The following is a 24,108-nucleotide window of genomic DNA, read 5'->3' as shown; positions in this document are numbered from 1 at the left end:
TATAGTACTATGTGAATGCGTACCTACGTGTTTGGATGAGATCGGGCAGATACCATACAGTAGGATTGTCATTAATCACATCTCGGCGTAGCGCTGCGGGCAGGACGGCCGAACACCTGGAACAGTGCCATTGTTTTTAATTTTTTTAAATTATAGCCCCCTTTTGAACATTTCAGTCTGATTTATTAAATTCTCATTGTTCTAATAAATCAAAGCATTCCGAATAACTCCCAGCCATAATTTCGCGCGGATTACGCCGCCAGGCGGCAGCAAGAATAAACAACGTGATAGTAAAATATGTTGTTGAGAATTAAATACCTTGAATATCGCGATTATTCGGTCGCTTCTGACGTACGATCGAATGAGTGTATGCACGGCTAAAAGTTGTCCGACAACAAAATAAAATGTACATGATGTGTTTGACATTTCAGAAGAGGCGAGTTATTTTATTTCTTAGATGCCTGGCCAGGAGGCTTCATTGCCGAAGGTATGCCTTGTGTGTTTGTTTACAGCACCGGCAATATTAAACCTTAGCTAGAGAGACAATAGGTGCCCGGGAGCCCTCGGGCGTATAATATATGTAAATATATGTGCTCTACATATTATCTTTGTCGGTGAGTTCGAGGGCCTCGGTGCTTGGACTCTTTATTCCCTCCTCCGCACCTGACACTAAGCGGTCTACCAAGCTGTAGCCTCTTCCCTTACGTCTTATTAAGTGAAGAAAATATATCTTTAAATGGCACTGGGACAAGTTCTTTAATATATTTTTGACATTTCTTTCACTGAGGCCACGTCACATTCTCAATCGAGTGATTATGAATGTGAAGTGTTGCCTTCGGAATAAAGTGGTTTAAATTTGAATCATATGAGGGAATTTACAAGTGATGCTGATAGGTAAAATTTGACACAAATTTTATCTTCCCTTGAATGCCATTTATCTGGTTACATGAATTTAGTTTGACTTTCATTATTTTTATCTGGCGAATGTTCAAGTTTGGGATTAGAAAATACACTTATCTTATAATCTCTTGGCATATGTGTAAGATAGTATTAATTACTCTTTAATATAGCGATGTTTTTTATTATAAAGCATGTTTTATTTTCTTAATAGCTGTTTTACATTGACAATTTGTTCATGAATAAATTGACGAAGTTCTTCATGAATTAATTCACGAATGTATTGGTAAACAGTGTTGTTTTACACTGCTACAGACTTTGTCAAGTTTTTTGACGTATGAATCAGTTCTACCAATGAATCAAAGAAGCAAATAAATTTCAAAAATATCACCTTTCCACTCATAATTGTAGGGATACAACAGCGGTACCGTTCTGACACATATTATATAAATATTAGTTTTTGTAAGTAACAAATCAGTAAAAACAATGCAAAACTAGTACGACGCTACACAATTATCTATATATTGTAATAACATAACTTCATTACTGATCTGAGGCTGGAAATCTGTTGGGTTGGTACTTCTGAACTTCACGAAAAAATTGACTAAAATTAGAACATGCCCTAATTCGTCAAGAACTTGATGAATAAATTCGTGAAGTTATTTGACAGCAGATTTGGTGCATTACACTTGTCCAATTTCTTGATGAAGCGACTTCATGAATTAATTGATCAATAAATTGTCAATGTAAAACAGCTATAATAAATGAAAGTTATTATCAAGTGTCATTGTTCCATTTACTCCAATATAGTGAAATACAAAGTAGCATAATTTTGGTGCTCTTAAATTTCAGTGATTTATAACTTAAGGAAGAGAACTATACCCACATATTATCGTCATCATAAAAAGTGTTGGGTTAGGTATTGGTATCAAATTGGCAATTCATTTTCATAACAGATGTCAATGAAATTATTAATTAATTTCTACATTTATATCCTATGATCTACAAGTATTATCCGTTTATATTACCTACCTAAAAATAAATATTTTTATAAATTGTATATTTTGCTACTATTACAAACTTGCAGAAAATACGTGATGATGTCTTCTGGAATTTTAGTTTCGAAGTCTGTTACTTTATTTTTTTGTGGGTTTAGTCGTTGAAATTGTTATATGTAATTTATAACATTTATGTCTTCATTCGTCAACCATTCACCTGTTCCATTTTATTAAAAAAAATATCGTTTATTTTAGTCGATATTATCACTATATTACTTTCGTAGTAATTATGCTTGCAATTAAATGCGCCACTGTATCGTTTTTTAATTAAAATACATCTTTCTGGTAATTGATAAATTTAATATAGGTACTAAAGTTATAATCTACCTTACATGTGAAACTCCAATAAGTCGAAAGTAACACAGAATACCATTATACTTCATAAGGTAATTGTGAATGAAATAAGTTATGATATTCGTGCATGAGTGATATACAGGGTGTCGCAAAAATAAGTGCCAAAATTGTAACCACATATTTAATTTATTACAAGCAACAACTTTCGTCTTTAGACATTTTTCGAAAACACACATTTTTGTCCGGTTTTGGTACCAATTAAAATTACGCTAATGGGCTGCCTATAGATTAAAGAAATATAACTAACGCCTGTGAAAGTTTTATGGAATGCTTCACTATTTTCAAAGATATAGTTAGCCTAAATACTAATACTAATTGGTTCCTATTTTGAGTTTCTTTTTGTTTATTATAATAACTCGACTATAAGCTGTAGTGAGGGGTAATAAAATTTACAATTTTAAAGTATTATATTAATTTAAAAACTAAGATGAATCAAATATTAGACTAAAGTTGTTGCTTATTCCAGAGACACTCTGTATATTTAAAAATGAGTAACAAGTTTATTTACTATTTTGCACTTCGATTAACATTTTTGGAGGGATCGAGATTACAAAAAGTTGATAATAGAAAATTTTACAAATTTTTGTTAAAAAGAAAACATACAGGAAAAATGTACGCCATCTGTTGTTAAACATGCTCTTATGTGATCATTTGAAAAATGCATGTCTGTATGTATTCTAAGTTGGTCCTAGTCTTTTGAATCAAAAACTTTAAATCACAAAAAAGTCTCATAGAATTAGATCTGGTGAATAAGATAACCAATCATGAAGACCTATGTCATTGTGTATAAATGTCATATTCATTTTTTATAAATCTTGAAAATGTCAAAACTAATTTTATTATGCGTACAATAGTGAATTAATTTTTTGTTTAATTTCAACGTGCGCGAATATCATAACACCTTTATTACTGTCAACAAGTAATCTATTTTGATTGTCGAAATTTGGAAAATAATTATAAAATCTTTTATTTTCTATACCTATGTCCCACTAGTTTTATATAATTTCTTAAGGATTTTCTAGCTTCAATCAAATAAAAGTTATTGAACAGATTTCATCAACGTATTTTTACTCTCATTAGCTATCAAAATACATGTCCAAAATTTCTGATACCTGATATGCAAATCTTAAGTCATATGATTAAAAGTGATTCGGTTAAATTATTCGGGTAGACTTTATCTTATATAGGAAGTTAGAGAAATCTTTGAGTAATATTTTTTTATTTTTGATCAAAATTGGTCGTAATTATATTACCCTTTTTATTTAATATTTCAAATGGAAATACTCTTTAAAAAAGTTATTTATTGATCGATTTAAATAGTTTTTTTTTTTAAATCCTAAAGAACTTAAAAAACTTTATTACATCGCAACATTTGCTTTTATTTTCAGTTATCAAAATCAATTTTTATTTATTTTGGGTATTTATCAAATGTGATAAAAATTGGTTAGCGATTTTTTTATTTAAAATCTGAATACCCTCTGGATTCTACAACTCCTCAATGTGGTTTTTACCAAATTTCGAGAATAAATAGATACTCATTATTCATTGTAAAATTGATATTCAAGATTATATAACCTCCTTTCTTCCTAAAAGGGATAAGCAATCTATGGGATCATGAATAAATTATATAAACAATAAAATATTCGCTCATGTGTTTTTTAAATACAGTTACAAATTAAAAAAAAAATAAAAATTATTTATATATACGTATATACAGGGTGTTTCAGTTCGACTGAATCAAACTTTAACCACAAATAAAACTCAATAAATAATTCAGAATTGCCTTATAAAGAAGAGTCTAAGTCTCACCGTTTTCGCTGTACAGGTCCGTATTGGTCGGTTGTTAAAATTATATTATTTACGAAATCTTTGGTATGCTTATAATAAATTGATTCAAATTTGGTGTGGTGTTAACATTTGTATATGTGTATAATTTACTGTAAAATTTACAAATTTTTGTGGATCAGTGGCGTAGGAATGGGTAGTAAAGGGGGATTTGTTTTCCCCAACTTCTACGCCAATGACCTAATAATCATTTGGGATTCATTTTTAGATTCCGTGGACAATTCTACATAAAAAAATACTTGTTAAAAATCAGTAGGTATAGTGCATCGTTTTGCCGAAAATCTCAGTTGAATAGGAGACCGTTCTTCTGATTATTAGGTCATTGGCGTAGAAGTTGGGGAAAAAAATCCAACTTTACTACCCATTCCTACGCCACTGTCCTACAAAAATTTGTAAATTTTACAGTAAATTTTGCACATGTGTAAATGTTAACACCAAATCAAAATTTTTTTATTGATGCATCAGTCCTTTTTCGAGATTTTCGTGCTCTTGGTAAAATCTTGTAGCGTTTATAGTTTTTACGCAAAAAATGTCTACATTTTTTCTTAATAGAAGTTAGGTCAGATCGTCTTTTTTAATCAATTTGTTATATCATACCAAAAATTTCGTAAATACTTAATATGATTTTTACAACCGACCAATACGGCCCTGTACAGTGAAAACGGTGAAACTTAGATCCTTGCTATACAAGGCAATTTTGAATTATTTATTGAGTTTTATTTGTGGTTAAAATTTGATTCACTCGAACTGAAACACCCTGTATACATATATTATTAAAAATATTGAATTATAGGTGTAATACAAATTTAGTTGTTACATTATAACTGAAATTTTATTATTAATTTATTCATTACGGAACGATGTTTTATTTATCAATTTTTGGCAGAGCCTTGACATAGTTTCGCATTTTACGGAGAAATGTTTGCTTACCGCTTCTGATATATATTTCTATTTACTTTTCTTGATAGAGTTGTTTTTTCGATTTAAGACAATTAAAATTTTTAGCAAAATACAAATAATTTATCATTTGAAAATACTACTGTTTATGTATATTTTTAAAGCCACACACTTTTATTTAAAATGAAGAAAAAATCATTGTTTTTTTTTTAAACATTATATAACCTATGCAACTATAACTATAAAAATGTGAATAATGAAGTACAAAATTTAAGAAATAATCCTACATTTTGTTAATACTAAATCTGGTGCAAAACATTTTGAAATTTTATGTACTTCTGGTTGATCAATATTTTACATAATTGATGATAAAAGTTTTCTCTCTATAGAACGCTACAAAATATTGGTTACTTTTTATTTGAAAAAAAAAACTGAGATTCACTATATTGTAAATAGTAACTACATCTACAGGTACATCAAAATTTTTATCCTTTTCCTCATTTTGCGCTGCAGGCCAATTTAAGTAAAAGTAATCCCCTATCTTTCACTAACAATGGCGAGACACCATTGTTTTAGTCTTTAGTTTCTATCATCCTACCCTTACCGCGGTGCCTTATACGATACTTTGTGGCATTGTACGTGAAATTCGGTATTGTAATCCCTCCGAAGTAGAGACTGCCAGTCTAAGCCTTTAAGAAAGTTGGCAGGCGCCAGCGCCCTTTAAAAGGCACTCATTATGTCTACAAAGCCCCCTGAAGTATTTATTAATGTATTGTTGCTCTACGGACGAGTGTTTGCCACTTGGACCACTGAAGCACAATAGAAAATAAAAACATTCTCGAAACACTCCATACGGTTATTAGTACCTACTTGGGAGTTGTGCGCACGTGTTTACAAAACATTTTAATAAATAGAAGTGACCCTGTTAATAAAATAACGTAATAGAATAATGCAAAAATGGAATCACTGATGAGGAAGAGTAGGAGAGCGTTTAGCAACGCCGTTTTAAACAAAAGACCATAATGGCACGCTTGCATAACAATCAGCATTATAAAATTAATTAATAGATTATTACAGCCCATTGTTTTTGGATTTGGTGAAGACATCGCGCTGTAGAATTTTTTCTTTCTGTTAAGCCGCTGCATTATTATGCAAAAACGGTGTAATTACTGAAAACGGAACAACCCAAACTAAAGAGTACTGTTACGCTAAGTAATTGGTCTGTGTTCCTTTCATTCTTGTTAGACGTTTTACATTGTGAAAATGCAAACATTTCTTTATATTTATATTTTTTTGACATTTTATTATTTATATTCCAGAGGTTTGTTGTAAATAAATTGTTAAATGTCGCATAATGAATTTCATAACAAAATAATAGAAATATGTTATAAAATTATCACACACCTAATATTAAACAACAGCTAGGCATTTGTTTGTTATATTGGGAGGACCATTGACTAATAAAAAATATGGACTATCGTTACATGTTTAAAGAGTTCATTAAATTATTTCACGTATTTGTAAATTTGCAGTTAATTCATATTTTCAAAACATTAGACAAATGTAAAATAGTTTGAAAAATACCTAAAAGATACATTCGCATTCTTCCAACAATTTCACAATAAGCAGAATATAATTAAGAATTATTGAATTTTTTTACACCCTGAGTAAATACGCCAAAACCGACGAAAGACTGCAGAAAGAGTTAAATAATTTATATTCGCAAGGGAAATGGTTTGGTGGAAGAATATCTATTAATTGTCAACCAATAACCTGTTCATGCCCTTGCAGGGTGTTTTGGAAAAAGTACCAGGGTCGAATATGACTTTTTAAATTCAAATTTTTGCCATACTATGTAATGCAATAAAATGTAGTACAGGTAAGTTTTTGGGGCTGTTACATACGTCAGTATTATTAGTTTTTGTCCGTTTGTCGCTAGTTACAATATTTTTCAGTGTATTTTATACCATAACTTTTTTAGGTTAATTTAATAACCATGTCATAAAATGTCATTGAAAAAGGCATAGCTAACGACCTTTAGCAGAAGGTCAAATAACAACTAATGTACTTAGCATCTTTAAAAATTTATCTCTACTAAATTTTAATGCATTCTGTTGTATTTTGGAAACGATATGCCTAAAACTTGATTTTAAAATGTCTCTTTTGAAAGCCTTATCCAAAAAACAAAAAAAAATGTATGTACCCTAAAGGTCCCAAATTTATGATACCTTTTTCCAAAACACCCCATGGAGGAAATTCAAACTTTATGTATGTTGTCCCGAAAGAGACATATAATATTTTGCGATTAATTATTAAAATTTGTAAATAAAGATCAATGTACAAGACATACGTTATATTTTACTGTACAATGAAGATCGTATAAAAGTCATTTGAAATATCTGTTTTATATAGGGTGATCTAGAAATAAGTATCAAATAATAGGAAAGAACTTAAAGAAATAAGACAATACTTTCTTACGCACCATGGATTTCTCGTCTTTTGTTGCTGAGATAGAGCGCACCAAAGATGATTTCCTAAATTCAATTTATAGCTACATTCTTTGCAAAAAAGAATACATAGTATTAAAATTGGGTGAAGGTAAATTTTCGAAGGAGCTAAATGCGTTACTGTTAGTTTTTTTACTGTTTCCTAGATGTCGCTAGTTGTTATCTTTCCCAGTGGCATTTAAGACAACTTTGTTGATTTTAGTTTTTTTATATATAGTATATCTCATATAGATTACAAAGTAAAATGTAATTTTACATAAAAAAATGACTCTTGCTCATTGAAAACGCGAGAAAAATATAACTGCTTAACTTAACGTGCTTTTTTTATTCCTCAGTATGCAAAATGCCCAGAGGCAAATAGGTAATACTTCAAGGATAGCTTCCTTATATGAAAATAAAAAGATTTTGATCAAGTTGTCTTCATAAAATTTTGCTTTAAAAAGTCATTATAGCTTTTTTTCGGGGAAAAAAAATACTATTAGAAGTTTCTCTGCGGAATATCGTTCAGAAACGTGTTATAAACAAAATATCAAAAAATCAACTCGAGACTAGTTGGGAAACTTTGTTAAAACAATGCTCAAAGATATGGAAAAGTGGTTTTTTGATTTGCGTAAAAAAACTGTTATTCATAGAGAAAAAAGGTTTATACAAAAAAGGTAGGTATTAAATAAATCTGTAAAATAAGACAAGTTCGATTAAAATCCGATAATTTGTTTATGCGCAAGAGCTCAAAAATGGCCGAAAATGTCCGCTTTTTTCAATTGCTAATAATTAAAACAATTTTCATCGCAGACACTTGTAATTCATGATTTTTTAGGCTTTTTCAATTCATTTTTCCCAAGCTCACAGGCGTTGTAGAGTTTCGATCATTAGTTGTTTATGTACCTAAATAGTTGTATTGGCATATGCATTTACTGAGAATTTAATTTTTCTAATTTAATTTGTTTAAAAATGACTGAAAAAATGTTAATATTTATTAAATTGTTAAGCGCACCTCACACTCCCCACTCGTTCGCTAGACCAAGTAATAGAACGCATCGCCGCTATCTTCTTTTTCGCAATTAAATAGTTGAATTCACCTTAATGTTAATGTAGGACATGAAAATATAGGTCTTAATGCATAATCTCTTCAAATTTCGGCTCTTAATATTAATAATTAAGGTCACTGCGATTAAATAAAAAAAAATTATCTCAGCTTCTAATCAACTTACAACGATTTTTTTTTTTATTCAAGAAAACTAAAGTATAGAGGTTACTATTTTATTTTATAATAATTACCTATCTTAACAATTTAATAAATATTAACATTTTTTCAGTCATTTTTAAACAAATTAAATTTGAAAAATTAAATTCTCAGTAAATGCATATGTCAATACAACTATTTAGGTACAGAAACAACTATTGATCGAAACTCTAGAACGCCTGTGAGGTTGGGAAGTGAATTGAAAATAGCATCTTCTTAGGTAACAAATGCCGCCAACGCCAAACCAATTAAGCTTCCGCGCTGAAATTTTTACCACTTACTAAGGGTGTAAAAAGCCTCTAAAATCCTGAATTACAAGTGTCTGCGATGAAAATTGCATTAATTATTAGCAATTGAAAGAAGCGGAAAATTTCGACCATTTTTGAGCTCTTGCGCATAAACAAATTATCGGAATTTGATCGGACTTGTCTCATTTTATGGGCTTATTTAATACCTACTTTTTTTGTATAAATTTTTTTTCGCTATGAATAATAGCTTTTTTACGTGAGTCAATAAACCACTTTTCCATAACTTTGACCATTGTTTAAACAAAGTTTCCCAACTAGCCTCGAGTTGATTTTTTGATATTTTGTTTGTAACAGGTTTCTGAACAATATCCGCAGATAAACTTCTAATAGTATTTTTTTCCTGAAACAGGCTGTTTCATGTCTATAATGACTGAGCTATTACGGGCATTCAAGGAAGTGCTATAAAAAATTTTTGAAGGCTTGTAATTTTCAAAAGAAACAAAATTTTATTTAGGTAACTCGATCTAAGTCGGTTTATTTTCTTCCAAGAAAGCTATCCGTAAAGTATCACCAACTAATTTCCGGACACCCTGGTACATTGAGGAGTAGAAACTGTCTGCCATTGGGGCAGTTAATAGTGTTTTTCTCAAAAAGCGGTACGTTTGCAGATGTTTCAACAAGAATATGACATACGCTGGAAGGAATCTAACGTCAAAAAACGTATATCGTAAAACGTCATAGTAAACATTAACAGTACTCAAAAACTTACATGTACCAATATATTCTTTTTGGAAAAGAAACGGTTAAATTTTGATTTTAAAAAATTACATTTGACGCCTTATATTTCAAAAACAAAAGTATTATGGGTGATATGGGCCATTTGTAATATACATATATAAAAATATTATTAAAAGTATAATTACTTAGATTGAGAAGTACGCTCAGTAATCTGATTCAATAATCTCAAACTCAAAATTATTTTTTTCTGTAGTGTATTCCAAATACGAGTTCTACTCGATTCAGATTCTGCTCAAAATAGTATTAGTCTGAACTAATTGTAATTATTTTGATGACAAGATTCATTACAGATACAATTAATCATTATTCAATTTGTCTACTGCAAATATTTAAAAAAATCAAACATTAAAAATGCGTCCCTTAAAGAAGAAATGATAGGTAGATGATACATATAAAAAATAAGTAAAGTTATGAAATCAGTTAAAGCTTGGTCAAAGAGAAATGTGCGAAAAGTCACTATTACCGAATAAAGCCGAAAAGCACGTCGCTTTCGGCTGCTCTCAAGCGCTGCTCTGAGGTCGATTAATATGAATAAAATAGAAGAGTTGTTATAATTGGGGTCGAAGATACGTGCCGTAGCGGGCCCTGGCAAGCAAATAAACACAACAGCCTCAGAGGAACAGGTCCAACTATGACTTGCAACACGCGAGTTCGGTCCATTATGAGCAAACTCATTAGTTGTTACGTTAACAAGTTAACAAGATGGCAGTGTTATCACGATCGATCGAAGATGATATTGTGGCTATCCACGCACCGCAGGTATAGAAGTAATACGGCCCCCGCTTGATCCAACTACATGTTCTCGTTTCTTTGGATGATTCCAGACAAAATTATAGTCATAGACCCATGTTGCTAGCCTGTGGTTAAGGTTTTCTTATTTATACGTATACTTAGCAGGACTTTTTATTACGGAAATAATATACTTCTACGTGCTCTACCTCATTCCGCTGCTACAGTAAACAAAGCGTTTCCATTTCGTTATGCAGCAATAATTATCATCCAAAAGAAACTGAAGCACTATCTTTAGGGTAATGAATTTCATAATCATAACATTGGTCCTGTATTTTCAAATTCAGCTTTTGTCAGAGCGCAAGAAGCTGACCTCGGTGAAAATGTTAAAAGTGCTATCGAGTTAGTAAATATGCGAGTTTCGTGGCCGGTTGACAGTATATTTTAACTAACCCGCGATTCTGGGGAGTTTACATTCTTCCAAACACACTGGACACAAATAATTCAGGCCCAGACAAAAACCTGAATATCTCCACTCTGCTGTCAGTGCCACCGCAGTCGCCTGCACCTTTGTATGCACCTGAGCACCACCCTGAAACGTTGCAAGCAACACAGAGGAATGCCAAAGAAATACGTTAATTTTATAAAAACCAGATAATCCATTGTCCGTTTTAAAAGTAAAACTTAACTACATTATTAACACCGATATTTAACACTTTAGTGATATATATTCACTTGTAGTAATTTATAATACACAGCCAGGAAGAAATTAAGCATTTAGTGAAATTAATTTGAAGAGTTTGGTGTATAAGTTGTTGAGTCAAATTACTACAACAGTTTTCATTATAAAAATTTACTTTTAAACTTGATTTAAACGTTACATTGATAAATAATTGATATGATAGAGGTTTATCGGATTTTTATTTATTTATTTATTTAAGTTGCACCTGATCGAGTTCATTATTATCTAAAAAGTGTTAATGTTTGTTGATTTAATTGATACTTGCACATAACACAAATAACATTATGGGCTATACCACAGTATAGAAAAGTAAATTTTAATAAAAGTCAATTAAAAAAACCATAACTTAGATTTATTTAGAAGTCAATTGTTTTTCAATGTGATTCAATTTTTTTGACGATACAATTTTTTCCTAAAGTCCAGAGATATCCAGAATGATTGAAGTGTTTAGAGATCGCAGCATGTGCCTGTCTCTGTCAATACTACAGATTTTTATACGCTAAAGATGGTGTTAGAAACAGGCTACCTTTCCCAAACGCTTCAATCATTCTGGATCTCTCGGTATAAATAAAGTACACTAAAGAGAGGCACGCCCGAACCGATTCAATTTTTTAATTAATTATTGCATTATATTGAAAATATATTGATATTTGATAATCGTGTAAATGTCTATATAATTATAGTGCTGTCCCTTCAATAACGAACAAATATTTGTAATAACTAGGTATACATCTTGATAAGTTGTATCATGAATTAATCAAATAGTACAAAACGAAACGTCAGCTGACCCATTTTAAATGATTAACAACGAAATGTCAATATAATTGAAAATCATGTTTCTTACATAAATTCATGAGTTCTTAATGGTTAGTATTAGTTACAAAGATAAAGTAATAAATAATTTATATTATATTTCTGTCATATGAACAGTTTTCTGGAAATAAACTACTTTTTCCACTAATTTGTAATTATATTGTTTTACTGTATTCGACACATGATACGTTATGCATTTGAACGTACATATATTTCTTCATTTACTTAAATATCTCAAGTATTTGATAGATTGATTAAACCTGGATTATGATTTAATTGAAGATAAAAATATGTTTCATTTTTCTATAAATATATTTGTTTATTGTCTGAGATACCAATAATTTTTTTTGGAAATTGGAACAAGACAATTAATATAAAATCTATCTGTATCTTTTACTGATAAAATTTGTTTTTTTTTGTGTTTAAATAAAAGTAATATATTTTTTCTACAAAACTGTTAAAAGTGGGCTTTTTAATTGTCATTTTTGATGTTAAAAATGTCATTTTTTGACACGCGTGTTAAATCTAAGTTACTTTTAACACTAATGTTAAAAGTAACTTACTTTTAACACGCGTGTCAAAAAATGACATTTTTAACATCAAAAATGACAATTAAAAAGCCCACTTTTAACAGTTCTGTAGAAAAAATAGTGTATGATATACGTGTTAAAAGTGATTTTATTTTGTTCGTGAAGTTAAAAAACTCGCTACGCTCGTTTTTAAACATCTTCACTCACAAAATAAAATCTTACTTTTAACACGTATATCATAAATAGCTATTATGTTATATTATTTAAAGTTAAATTATGATCAAGCAATAAAATAAGAACATAATGTTATTAGAAACTGCAGTTGTAAAGCATTTTTTGTAGAAACTATTAATTTACTTTTCCTTTAGGTGTACAAATTAAACTTAAATATATTAATTATATTAATATCTTTTAGGAAATAAAAAGGAGTAATATTTTTCGTATGATTTAGTTATTGATCATTAATTATTTTAAACTAAAAAGTAAATATTAAATAGCTTTCCTAGTATAACACGACGCTTTATCTTTACAAATCAAGCTTCTTTATAGGTATTCATTTTAAGTTTTATGTACCTATACCAATGAAAATATTCATCAAAATATCTACATCAGACCTAAATCAACCTAGATCGAATAAAATTTTAAGTCCCTAATTGAATGGGTTCTGCCTCTAAAGGCTTTTCCAAAGCAACGTGAAATATTTGCAGCGGCAACGAAGTCGCCTTACAGTACGATCTACTGAGGTTGCCTGTATGTTAACAGTCCGCTGTGTTAAATTTAAAAGCAATGATAAAAAAACTTTATGGGGTTTTAATACATGTCGTTTCATTAGTTCGTTAACTTATTTGGTGTAATAAACACCTTAATTGTGGTATAAAGCGGTTGTTCCTGCGGTAACGATAGAGAAGCGCGGGTTCAAATTTTATTTGAGGCGATAATTGGCTCAGCCACCGTAGAGGCAACGTTTATAGGCATTAGGCAGCACTGGATCCGGCGGGACATCTGCAGAAGAGGAAGTAGTTAAAATATAATTCCAACACAAGCGGACAGGTGAAATTCAACCCCCCGTTTAGGGTCAAAACCCCTCACCTGCCATAAATCGTAAATCATATTTCAAATAGATGGGCGTTTACTTATTAACTTCGATATATAGTCTCGGGCCGGTATTCACAATATCATGTTCGACAGTGTTGCAGGATTCTCAGCATCGCTTTGTTTTGATTGTGATCCGTTTTAATTTTAGCCTATAATTACAGAGCGCGCTGTAGAAAGTGAGACTTTTTATTATAAAATCGCCTCGAGTTTATCGGATATATGAACATAAATAAATAGTAAAAAAATGGACCTATATATTACAGGTTATACGCTGTTATGGGAAAATATCGATGAGAATTTAATTTATTAAAACGAGATTTATGCCAAACGTGTTTTCTTAATGGAATATCGGCAGTTCGGTTTTCTTATTTCTTTTTCGAATTAACTCGGAAATTAAATGCCTGCTAAATCGAAAGTTGTGTTTTACTGGACTCCCTCTAATCATTCACGGCAGTAATTAAAAATTCCTACTCTCACCCAGCCAAATATTGTGCGCAAAATATGTGGCCAATTATTTAGTAACGTCTGACAACACCTGAAAACAGCGACATAACAAATAAAATAGATTTAAAATATCATTACCATAAAAAAAAACTTATCAGAATATACATTTATCTAGAACAAACCCTAACAAATCTAATTATAAAGTGTGGGGTTGACTTTCTGAATAATGTAAAATTATTGGTATTTCTGTCATACTTAACGTCGAACAATGGCGAATGCCTGTTATGCTAAAAAAATTTTAAAGTTGCACAGATACCAATCAACGATCGCATTATCTCGAGCATAGACGCAACGGTTTGTCATTGTTCATTGTAAACATCATCAAATCATTGATATTGGTAACGCTAAGATTTAAGGATTTTTAGTTGATAGTAGCAGCGGTGCAATGTTGGTTGCCTAAGCTCGGGGGTCACGTGGCTTGTAAACATTTATTATTGCGAAAGTTATTGCGAGAATTATATCTGATTCTTGAAACTGGATAATTGATTGTACAGTTATTTTTTCATTTACTTAAACCATGTTAAAATATATTACATAATCTACTATCATTACTAGAGAGAATAACCAAATAATTAAGGGGTGAAGAGATTATTTAAAATTTTGTAGGTGCATATTAAATCCTCTAATTTGTCTTCCATTTAAAAAATAACAATCCAAGATGGAAAAAAAACTTGTAGAAATTGAGCCTTTGATTTTTGGAGACTATATTACAGCAGTATATTTTAATAGCGGCCGAACTAGGAATTTTAATAGTTTTTTAAATGATTTTGTATTTGTACGTTCAAGTGATTCTGATAAAAGTTTTAAATTTGAATTAAAATACCTAAAGCATTTTGCTCGTCAATCGGAGGTACAAGTATATTAGTTACTGTGTACACACATTTAGGGTTATTACTGACAAGATGTAACAATGCGCATTTTGATTTAAATCAATTTCAGCAGCATTCTTTAACAAAAGATAAGATAAGTGATCGCCATTGATGTGAATTGGCCCGAGGAGGAATCCTTGAGAAACACCTAAATATAGGTACTGCCATTTGAGCAGAATGTGAGTGACAGAAAAGAAGCCTTAATCTATCCCAGAACATTTCCTCTGATTGCTCAAATGACTAAGTTTATGTATTGGCCGACTTCTCCTTTCTCGGTCGAAAGTTTTTGCAAAATTCAGGTAAATAACATCCAACGAGCAATGGTTACCTAAACTGTTCATCCAGGTTTAAGTTACTTCCAAAATACATGTGATGGTCGATTTGTTTAGGAAAAAGTCTGTTAGTTTGGAGGAACAATATTGTGACAAATAATAAAATCAATTATTCGTTCCATTGTTTTGACACAAATTGAGGTTAAACTAATTGTCTGATAGTTTGAGCCAGACAATTTATCTTATTTTGTAAATATTGGAACAGCAAATGTAATTTGATAAATATCGCGCATGACGTTATTGGACAAAGACGTAGGCATGAGACGAAAGCTTAGCAAGGTTTGAACCTTTTTATCAATGCGGCAGATAAATTATCGGGTCCTGGTGATAAATAAATGGAAAGTTTTAACAGTTGATCCAGGACTTTTCTTTAAGTAATTTCCACTCGTTGGTATATACAATACTGAAATACTTTGCTAAAATTTTCCAGACTCAAAATCGTTCTCACAAATATCCGTTTTCGTATGCATTTTTGGCTCTCAGTATTACATTTTAAAGAGTTTTTGAAAAAATGGATGGGTGTAAACAGTCCCAGATGAGATCACAATTATTTATTGATATCGCATGTTGATTCGAAATTTTTTTTAGTACTCTATTATGATTAGTTTTAATGATTTCTCTCGTAGTTTCCTTGAAATGGCCGTGCGAAATAACTTGAATGATTGCAGGAGCGGTGGCATAATCAGATATTCCTACAGTAGTACTGGCAGAAACATTAGAGAGCATTTATTATTAATACATTTAGTATTAATTACTATATTCAGTTATAAGTTGATGCAAATTGGAAGAAACAATTCAAAAAATGCTGCATTTGAATAATTGACTGTTAATGGAATATTAGGAGACCATTTAATGTTAAGCCGATTAAAGTCCACATTCAAGTTTTTGTAGGTTGGGTGAATATTACGATCTCATCAGAGTTAATATCAGCATCAGGTCGATGGATGCAACCAATAGTAGTGGAAATTTTGCAACTTTTGTGATGCAAAAAATATTAACATTAATTTTTTAATCATTGAAAAATAGAGTTAAAAAAAATTTCACAATAGAAAGAACTACATTATACTTAGGTTTGATCATAATTATAATAATATATAATTATAAATTAGAAAGAATGGATTAAGTTTTTATGTTTAGGATTAGGAAGCAAATCTGGAGATTTCGTCTTGTTTTCATATATTTTTTTGTTATTAATTTCTTCAATCCTTTTTTTGTTTCCTAAAAATAATAAATTCATTAAATTCTGTCTTAAAGAACATAAGAAATTTAAAACTATTTTCATTTTCAATACATGCAATATAGCCTATACAATCTTTTTATGAATAAGAAAACACTTATTTCCTTTGATATTTCCATGCTTCAGTTGAAAATATAGACCTCAGAAGTGGTACGTTACAGGTAACTTATGTATAATTTGCATAGGAACTAACCACTCGCGTTGAAATTAGGGATCTAAGAAGCTTCAATTTTCAAAAAAGAGACATTAACATTATAGAGAGTGTTCTGCATAATTGGATAGACCATTTCCAATGGAAACTTGTACCTCTTAAGTTTTTTTCCGTAAAATCCATTGTTTACGTTTAAAAGTTTAAATACCATGACATTGTTAAGAGCTCGACAGCAACGGACCATAGATAACCCGCCAGTTTGCTCTAATTTTTCAACTATTAGAGATGTTATTATGGAATTAAATCTATTCTCTTGGCTATTTTTCAATAAAAAGCAACTTTAAATTATATTAACTTCCAATGATTCCAACATTGTAATGGTTTTTGGATTTTTAAAATTGCAATAAAAAAATCTCAAGAGATGTGTTTTTTTTTGGACAAAATCTGTCTAAATTTATAAAAGAATCTCTACGACTCAAATAACTTTTTTGACATTTGAGGCTTTTCAGACCACTCCTAATTCCAACGCCACTTTTACATTTCTGTTCAAATTTTACATGTAGGAATCTACTATGATCGAACTGCACCGTACCAAATTCGAGGGCAAAACAGTTTGTGAGTAATTGATCTAAAAATTAGTATTACTTTTAAACCTCGAAGGATCATAGAGTCCTTAAGGTTCCTTTGAGGAAAAAATTATTCCTATTCGTCAGTCCTGAAAGTTTGTTATATTTTGAAATAAATTAGTAGGATATTTGATAATAATTGAATACCGCCTCATGCTATTATCTTTTTCTTTATCCACTAGATAAGTTATTGCATGACATTAATATTTAATCTTAACATAGCGAGAAAGGTCTGATTCCATCAAATGTCCATTGCATAAAAGTTACAATCTCCGCAGGACACACAACTTAGAACAGGTCGATTCTACGCTTTAATTTGATCCTTATGCGGTGAAAAATCCATGCGAGGATATCGGTATGTAGATCTGGTGGTTTCGAGCAGGGTACGTTGGTTTGTTCGACTTGCCAACCGTAAAGCAGCCGTGTAGGACAAGCCATAACAACTGTCCATCCTGATTGACACGTGAGGCATTGATTGACACGGCTGATGGATGCGATTGATCTCCATCAGTGTAGATCACGTTGATAGTCGCTGCCTTTTTAGGATTCGCGGATCGATTGTTTGCTGATCGAACTACTGCGTGCTTACTGTTTCCTTTATTCTGGGAATCACACGAAATTCAGTAGGTATTGAAGTTTTCCATTTTTTTCTTTTAATAATCTCAAAAGACATCTGTGTAAGCGCTATTATCTTTGCTTTGGATTTGGTTTTTGTTAGTTTAACTTTGATCTATGTAAATAGAAGAAAATAGACTTCAATAATCGCTAATACAAAATCAGCATTTCTATAAAATTTATTTGATAATTTTGAAGTTAATTTTTACCGAGAGAGAGAGAGGGATTTTTTAGAGCAAATGTGTATTAATTCACGTTCAGCCAAATACACAAACACTACTAAGTCTGTCAACAAATCAAAATTTATTCGAGAGAAAGAGCAAAAATTTGCTAACATTAGATTAAAAGAAATTATAAAAATATTACATTGTTATTAAAAAATAATTTGATAAAGCCCATTGGAACATGAATTTGCTAAATCTGTAGTCGATTTATTATTATTTTTTTTAGTTAGTACTCGAATAGTGATCAACGACCAATAATTCGTACAGGTAGCCAGTTCAGTCGATATTTTTAACATCCAATATATTTGCAAAACTGTTATTATTCGAGTCCTTGCAGTAAATAACGGCTAAGTGGGAAAATGTTTGACAGGTACTCGTTATCCATTTAAATTGCATATCGCGAAAGGAGAGATCGGCAGCCGACAGTGTCGTATCTTGCACCAAACAGAAAAGCGCATTTCTCAAACGCATTTACATATCTGGCATTTGTGCTCTGATATAATTTATTTTGTTATTTTCTTTGTAATCTCCTTGTGAAATCTGTCAAGCTTGAAAGGAGTACATTCCGCCGGGACGATCATGTGTTTGGTCTGAGTAATCGAATAAAAACAAATTTGACGTTAAGTCTGATTGATACTTGAAACATGACACACAATGATATGGAGACGATGGTAAAGTGGGAGAAAGAAGAACGAGATCAGGTAGAATACGCGCGGTCCGAATGGCATCTCATCGAAGATGACAATAAACCACTTAACTAAAATGATTCTAGTGAATGGACACACGTTTGTTCCATCTGACATTTCGGAAAAAGTCTTTTGTCGCCGTAAAAGCTTTTTGACACAGTCGAGAGGCTTTTTTATGGTGCATAGTGCACGTTTTGTTTATGAAGAGCGGCAACTGATTAGTCCATTGAATTCGGCGCTCTATAAGCGCTTCTTCATTTGGTGTGGCCACTGGAGCGCAATAAAGAACTGTCTCTCCACTCTGGCCTATTCGCCGCTTTGACATTTTTAAAAAGTAAAGTACCCCAATGATCTGAATAAGATTACAAAATAAGCTCATGCAACTTATCTCATCGCATGTATAAAAACATTTACAGACTGTTTTCGAAGTTTAATCACTTCCGTAGTTAGTTATCCAAAGAATCGTTGTTAAATGGATTTCACTTTATTAGATTTAAAACATGACTAGTCAATCATGCACTTGACACGTATCTAAGAAGCCGGATGTTAAATTTGCTGACTGAACTGGTACTTACAGGAAACGTCAAATAGTAATATATATTAAACCGGATTGACTTCGCAAAAGTAAATAAAGCAGGAAAGGTAGAGAGATATCAGGCATTTTAGATTAAATACATGTAGAAGGTTTACCTTTTCCGACAGAAGATGTTAGTTTGAAAGAGGAAATATCTGCATATCTATGATAAAAACAATAAAGACTCAACTTTTCAGGTTACATCTTTATTTAAAAGATAATGTAATAATGCATTGAAAATTATTTTGTATTCAATTATATTGTGTTATAATTATTACATCGGTAGGTGCCCCAGCGGTTGAAATCGTCAATTTTTGCCGAGATTGCGAGTTCGATTCCCGCGACCGGACGACCGTATATCGTCTATACCCGTAGAGAAGTAAGCACCCTCTCTGCAGGTATGGCAGATCGGAGGAAGGTTAGCCTGGCTCATCAATATCAATTGGCATTACATTCCTGTCCTGTATTAATTCGTGGTTAGGGTTTACAAACACAAGCCTTCAACTTCTGAACTAATCCTTGGGATTAGAATAAGGGGGAGAAAAGATTTCCTTGCAGTTTACCATTCTAAAAACTATTCAAATAATGATTACTTTGTTTTATCTTTAAAAAAAAAAAAATGAAAATAAATTCTACTTGCTAACCAAATTGATTGTTTCATCTTTAAGCCATAAATTTCAGAGGATTTTAAATAAAAATGTTTATCTAATGGTGAAACTATAAAACCACTTTGGTCTCCCTTTCTCAAACTAGACAACAGAAAATAATCTGCTAATCCATCATCACCTTTCTTCTTCGATTTTTTTCTATAATTTACCACTGCTGTGGTGGTTACAAAATATAGTCGTTCACTATATGACACCTTGATAGATGTTTCAAAGCTTATGTTTCATTAAATCACACTTTTGATGTAGATGACTTAACTAACGCGTTTGAAACTTTCGAAATTTAAGCTATTTTAGAAAATTTTTGTGATTTGCTAGGGCAATTCGGATTCATGGAAATACATAGGTCAGACAACGATTTTCAGTAGCTGTTCAATCATACCTGGATCATAGAAGCTAATTTATTAATTTTGTATATTTTTAAACCTTTTTTAAAGTTAGGAAAGATTTGTGACCTGATGAGCCAATTCTTCGGATTCAAATTCAGCAGAGAATATCTGACCACTAGTTTCAGCTTCTGATAAATCATATCTGGATTTTAAATGATTTGTCGTATTTGTGTTTTTAAGCATTTTTTGATGCTAGAAAATTCTGGTGATTTGCTGGGACAATTCTGACATCGGATTTGAATTCAGCGGCTGAAAATACATAGGATCATAGGAATAATGTATTCTGGTCATTTGCACAAAACTTTTTTTTGTGGAGCTGTGGAATTAATTCAGCAATTCAGCATAAAGGATCTTTATACTGTTCTCAATGTGAATTTCACTGAAACGTAAATAGCTTCTACTAACTCTGCAAGCAAATAAAGGAAAATATAAACTGAATATGCTGATGAGAATTGTTATTTCTTTAATAATACAACATGAAGAAATAAATGTAATCCTACTTTGCTAGTTTAAGTATTAATGTGTATAAAAACATATTAATTTTACATAGAAAGAAATAATTTAACTTCACTATTCATTTGTTAGTCTTTCTGAACTTGATGAAAACTATAATATGTTCTAAATTGTGAAGAACCTCATGGATATATTCATGAAATTATTTGACAACAGATTTGGTCTATTACACTTCTCCAACTTTATAAATTAACTTGCAATGCAAAACAACCTTTACTTATGATATGAACGCCACGTATGTTTTAAATCAATATTCCTCAACTTATTAGTGAATGTTACGAATTGTAAGTGAATATATCAGTGTGGACCTGGATAAAATTTTCTAGGTATAGCGGATATTCTTATTTCCTTAGCCACCAAAAATAATAGGTTTCATTGCTCTAATCGCTCAGGATAGTCTCAAACATTATTGTTGGTCGTTTGTTGTACCGCAAAAGAATCCCACCCGCGCGACACTCCAACGCATTTATCTTTTAATCAATCAAAGCCGATGGTGATTAGGGGACAATCCGCGTACGTACGGTCGAATTTCGCTTTCCCGGCTCAAGTCGCGACCAGTCCTGCTAGCAGGACAAGCCCAACGGAAAGTGGTCCGTACGACTATAGAATCCCTTATCGCTCCGAGATCGCTATCCAATTAAATCTGACAATAGGTTTAAGTTGGTGACACAAGTAGTAGAGTATACTCGGCGGAAAATCTACAATCTTACGACGATTCCCCGATTTTGATAGAGTGTTTTTGTTTGCAGAGTTTGCAGAGCGCGGCGCGGAGAGCAGGGACCAGCTGCGCCAACTGTAAGACGACGACGACGACCCTCTGGAGGCGCAACCAGAACGGGGAGCCCGTCTGCAACGCTTGCGGACTTTACTATAAATTACATAACGTAAGTATATATTTTCTGTTACGCTTTTGCGTTTACCGGACTTCTCACACATAACATTCGTCTTTTTTACGGGCTATACAATGAAAACAGAATGTATAGTGGTGTCGCGGATATACAGATAATGCACTATTTGGTTACGCTAGATTTAAATCGATAACAAATCCTTGCATTCTTAACAATTAACAAAGAATGCAACCGCAGTATTTTCATTGGTAGTACTGTAATAAAAACAACACTGTAGTAACTATTATGCCTCTGTCTATTTAATATAAGTAAAGAGCATAATCTAAAGCGTAAAACCCATTCCACGTTTTGTATTACTAGGTATATTTTTTCATCAACATATATTACACATAACATTTTGAGCAGCAATACTTTCTTATTTCAGAATGAATGGATTTATTTTCAATTTCTTTCAATATGACGTATTCTATGAGATGTGTATGCTATATGCAACTTTTGTTTTAAGAAAAAACATAAACAAATAAATAAAATAAATAAATAAAACTTAGGAAGAATTTATTTACACTAATTTAAAAGCAAAGAAAATATTAGAAAAAAATGATAATAAGGATAAATGATAGATAAGTACATGGTCAGAATCAAGTAATTCATACAGTCTAATTCAGCAATAGGTATTTTCCTTCGAAAAGTTTTCCACTTTCTAATTTTTGACAACATTTTTTGTTCACAGTAAGGCATGAAATTAGGCTAGAAACAAAAATTATATTTGATAAAACAGATCTAGTGTTCCAAGGAGTAAATGCGAAGGAGGTACTGCTCAAATAGACCAGGCAATAAAGAACGATTTACCCCAAAATATTTAAATTTTCGCGGCCCGGTCCGATTTTAATGCGGTTTTTTGCATTTTGTTCAGAAAGACCGTCGGAAAAAAGTCCCGCCTTTTTTATTATCCGGAAGTGGCGGAAATGCATCGCGGGTGCATAAAGTGCATCTAGAAGTGCATCGCATCCGAGAAACTTGCCAAAGTGCACGAAATACCGCAAAAATTGGTACTCGGGGGTTTTGGGGGGCGCAGAATTCGAATATGCATATATCCAGTCCACCCGACCCCCCGGGGGGCGACTTCCGGCCGCCTGGGGGGCGCGGGGGGCACGTGGATTGCAAGGTTCTCCGAATGACTGGAAAAATGGATCTCGGGGGTTTTCGCGGGTGCTGATTCCGAATTCGAGGGTGAAAAATATCCCCTGTGCTCGTGGAGGTGGAGGGGGGGGGGGGGTATGAAATCTAAAGTTCTCGAAATGACTGGGAAAATGTATCTCGGGGGTTTTCGCGGGTGCTGATTCCGAATCTGAGGGTGAAAAATATCCCCTGTGCTCGTGGAGGGGGCGGGGGGGGTGGGGGGTATGAAATCTAAAGTTCCCGAAATGACTGGAAAAATGGATCTCGGGGGTTTTTGCCGGTGCTGATTCCGAATCTGACCCTGCCAAATGCGTCCGATGACTATTTCTGATTTCACTTACTGCGTATACAATATACATGTATGTGCGCGTCCTCGCTTCATCTGTCTCTTCCTCTTTTCTGGGACCCCTCCCCAAAAATTCCACTGTTATGTATAGGTACCGCCAGACAGCTGCGCGCATCCGTATACCTGAGATTCGAGAGCGTATACAGCGGGAATTTCGAAAAGCAGCATCTCAGAATATTATCGAATTTCGTGCTCTTCTCATTTTTCCCCCGGGGCCTGATTGTCCTAATATATCACTAACATCACACGTTATAATTTTCTATCCCCAAAATACTCTTTATTCCATGTTACCAGTTCATGAATATTATAACCCTCCCCCTACCCCCCACCGCCCCCTCCACGAGCACAGGGGATATTTTTCACCCTCAGATTCGGAATCAGCACCCGCGAAAACCCCCGAGATACATTTTCCCAGTCATTTCGAGAACTTTAGATTTCATACCCCCCCCCCCCCTCCACCTCCACGAGCACAGGGGATATTTTTCACCCTCGAATTCGGAATCAGCACCCGCGAAAACCCCCGAGATCCATTTTTCCAGTCATTCGGAGAACCTTGCAATCCACGTACCCCCCGCGCCCCCCAGGCGGCCGGAA

At 32.4% G+C, this 24,108-nt stretch overlaps 1 protein-coding gene across 1 annotated transcript in view; it reads left to right on the top strand.

Annotated features, from left to right (window-relative positions):
- LOC108909570 (GATA-binding factor C-like) overlaps window positions 1-24,108 on the top strand; it is a 119,690-nt gene that overhangs the window by 75,074 nt on the left and 20,508 nt on the right. Inside the window, exon 5 of the mRNA XM_018713951.2 lies at window positions 21,891-22,025. Within this exon, the coding sequence (XP_018569467.1) occupies window positions 21,891-22,025 (135 nt within the window). The remainder of the gene's footprint in view (window positions 1-21,890; window positions 22,026-24,108) is intronic.

This window comes from Anoplophora glabripennis, unplaced genomic scaffold, assembly GCF_000390285.2.
Source record: "Anoplophora glabripennis isolate ALB-LARVAE unplaced genomic scaffold, Agla_2.0 scaffold308, whole genome shotgun sequence".
Taxonomy (NCBI): domain Eukaryota; kingdom Metazoa; phylum Arthropoda; class Insecta; order Coleoptera; family Cerambycidae; genus Anoplophora; species Anoplophora glabripennis.
The sequence above is the reverse complement of the archived record's forward strand: the minus strand, read 5'-3'. Positions and strand labels throughout refer to the sequence as shown.